At 49.1% G+C, this 3,229-nt stretch overlaps 1 protein-coding gene across 1 annotated transcript in view; it reads left to right on the top strand.

The window, feature by feature from the left end:
* Krt4 (keratin 4, type II) overlaps positions 1-2,341 on the top strand; it is a 7,997-nt gene extending 5,656 nt beyond the window's left edge. The window contains exons 5-9 of the mRNA XM_013032463.1: positions 472-636; positions 798-923; positions 1,531-1,751; positions 1,981-2,015; positions 2,114-2,341. Of these exons, the coding sequence (XP_012887917.1) occupies positions 472-636; positions 798-923; positions 1,531-1,751; positions 1,981-2,015; positions 2,114-2,289 (723 nt within the window). The 3' untranslated portion in view covers positions 2,290-2,341. The remainder of the gene's footprint in view (positions 1-471; positions 637-797; positions 924-1,530; positions 1,752-1,980; positions 2,016-2,113) is intronic.
* Positions 2,342-3,229: the final 888 nt, after the last annotated feature.

The following is a 3,229-nucleotide window of genomic DNA, read 5'->3' as shown; positions in this document are numbered from 1 at the left end:
AAAAAAAAAAAAAAAGAGTCTCAAGGACTTTCCTATCCAGGCTGGATTTAAACCATGATCCTTCTGAGTGCACCACCAGTACCTGGCAACCAGGTATTGATTTAAAGAAGTGATTAGAGCCAGATATGTCAAGGGATAGAATCCATTGCTGCCTACCATTTTTTCTGGAGGAATGGGCTCATTCCATTTCCTTGTATACGGTATTCCCAGCACCCTCCACACTAGACACATAGCACTTGTGGTGGCTCTTGCGTGGGAGTTGGAAAAGGTGAAAAACCTTGCTTTCTGTTTGGAGATGTCCCTTCCCTCATTTCTACTTAGAGTTTTCCTTTTTTTCCTTTCCTTTTAAATTGGGAATGCCATCTCTGTTCTCTCTGACTGGTGTCATAGCCATATCATGATGATAGGAGTCTTTTGTCAGAGATCAGGGAGAGTCTCCTGGGGGGCTGATGTGAGACATTTTCCTTGTAGGAGCTGTCCCAGATGCAGACACATGTCTCTGACACCTCTGTGGTCCTCTCCATGGACAACAATCGCAACCTAGACCTGGAAAGCATCATTGCTGAGGTCCAGGCCCAGTACGAGGAGATTGCCAAGAGAAGCAAGGCTGAAGCTGAGGCCCTGTATCAGACCAAGGTGGGTGATGGGGTGACTCAGGAGATGAGGATGGCTCTAGATTTTGCCTTTAATGTCTGTGAATGCAATCATCAGCTCCAGCCCAGGAGCCATCAGAGATGAGTGGATGGTCTTACCCTAAAGGTCTTGACTCCTGACTTCCTGTTTTCCTTCTATCTTAGGTCCAGCAGCTCCAGACATCAGTTGACCTACATGGTGACAACTTGAAGAGCACTAAGAATGAGATCTCAGAGCTCAACCGGATGATCCAGAGGCTGAGGACTGAGATTGAGAATGTCAAGAAGCAGGTGGGTGTTACCTCCTCCAAGCTTAGGTTCAGGGTAAGGGGCCCGTGGCAGATGGCTGCTGCAGTGGACAAGCAGATAAACCCTGTATTGCAAGCCCCTTGAGCCCATGAGCAGGGCCTTCATAACTCATTATGCAGATAACATTTGGATATTCTCAACAGCATCCTCATTAATGTCACATGACATCCTGGATAGCAGTTTCCTGGACCTTCACTGGGTTTGGCCTATTTATTTATTGCCAGTACTGGGGCTTGGACTAGGGCCTCACACTCCTGCTGAGCATTTTTTCCCCCTCAAAGCTAGTACTCTACTACTGGAGTCACATCTCCACTTCCAACTTTTTTCTGGTTAATTGGAGATTGTCTGCTCCAGGATCCTCAGATCTCAGCCTCTCAAGTAGCTAGGATTACAGTGGTCAGCCACCTGCATCCAGCCTGCTTCTCTTTTTCATCACTGTAGTGGAGACATTGGTAGGTTCTGCCTGGAGTTGGGGAAGGTAGGGAGAAGAGCAGGCAGAATCTTGACATATCAACCCCAGCACAGGGGACAGGCATAGAGATCTTGGCAGGAGGACACTGATGAGGCCTGTTGATGCCTTTGTCCACAGTGCCAGACTATCCAGGCATCCGTGGCTGATGCAGAGCAGCGCGGGGAGCTGGCTCTCAAAGATGCCTATAGCAAGCGCACAGAGCTGGAGGCTGCCTTGCAGAAGGCCAAGGAGGAGATGGCCCGGATGCTGCGGGAGTACCAGGCACTTATGAGTGTCAAGCTGGCTCTGGATGTGGAGATAGCTACTTATAGGAAGCTGCTGGAGGGCGAGGAGTGCAGGTAAGGGGGAGGCAGGGAGGGGAACATGGGGTGCAGAGTTTGGGCCTCTGCTGGGATGTTTGCTCTAGTGCTGTGCTGGTGTATCAAGAACTAGGATGGGGTAGCAAATGGTTCATGCTCAGACCTTAGGATCTGGCCACTCAAGTCTGGGAAAGGTGCATCAGACTTGTGTAATGACCAAAGCGTAGCTCTGGACTTGTTATGGCTCATGGTTCTCTTCTCCTTACAGGATGTCTGGGGAATGCCAGAGTGCTGTGAGCATCTGTAAGTACCTCTGCCCCTACCATGGTCATCTGCTCACCCTGGTCTGGGCCAAGGGCCTCTGGCACAGTGTGAGTAATTGTCCTTTGCCTTTCTTGCAGCGGTAGTCGGTGGTAGTGTCAGCGCTGGAAGCATTGGTGGAGGATTAGGAAGCTACTCTGGATTTGGCCTGGGTAGCGGCTTTGGTTCTGGCTCTGGAAGTGGTTATGGGTTTGGTAGCCATTCCAGCAGTAAGATCATCTCTTCTTCAACCCTGACCAAGAGGTCCCAGCGATAGAGAAGATGAGGCGCTGTAGGCCCCTGTGTCCAGCCCAGCCCTGATGTCGTTGTGCTTCCTTCATTTCACTCGCACCCTTCCTGCTGTTCATCCTGCCAGAGATGGGCCACTCTGCCTTGGGCTTGCTCTGCTCCAGGACAATCCTCTTGGCCGGAATGTGGACTCTGCCCTCTTGGAGTTTGGTAGTTTTTTCTCCATTTAGGACTGGTGATTTCCCCTGGAGTGAGAGGAGGGCTGTCAGCTTTGACCTCCCATGCACAGAGGAGAAATGAACAGACCTGTCAAGATCATGTATGTCCTCTCATAGCTCCATCAAACCATAGCTATGCATCGATATTAACCAAACTCAGTCCCTATCACCTGGCAGCAACTGGTTCTGAAAGGTTAGGATGAGAATGTCTTAGTGTTCTGCTCAGCTCCGCTTGTTCCCGCTGTCCTCCAATAAAATGCTTTTATCATTCAGTCTCAGCAACTGTCTTTGTTCACTGGGGGAGGAAGACTTTCTTGTGATACATCCAAATAATTTAGGTGCAGATGGACACTGGTCGAGGGGGGCAGTTTATCTAAAGGATCTTTCTATACTGGTCAAGTCATCTACTAACTTCAAATTACACAGATCATTGAACACAGAAGATTAGTGGAGGGAACATGGAGACTACTCTTAGGGTAAGGTATTTAGATTCAAGAGACAATCAACAATTTATCAAAGAATGTTTATTACAGGGCTACCAGAGCATCTCAATGCTGAGTCTGGAGGGTACCTGGAGGGGATGGCCAATATGTAAAGGTATGGGATGTCTGCCAGGTGCAAGGAAGGCAGTCAGAGGTCTCAGCTGGATATAGAAGAAGAGGTTATGGACTCAGGGGAGAAAGCTCATGTCTGGGATTTTGCAAGGCCTCCCTATTTTTATGGAATTGCACACATGGGACTACATGCTCA

Source organism: Dipodomys ordii, unplaced genomic scaffold (genome assembly GCF_000151885.1).
Source record: "Dipodomys ordii isolate 6190 unplaced genomic scaffold, Dord_2.0 Scaffold155, whole genome shotgun sequence".
Taxonomy (NCBI): domain Eukaryota; kingdom Metazoa; phylum Chordata; class Mammalia; order Rodentia; family Heteromyidae; genus Dipodomys; species Dipodomys ordii.
Note: the sequence above shows the minus strand (reverse complement) of the source record. Positions and strands in the feature narration are given on the sequence as shown.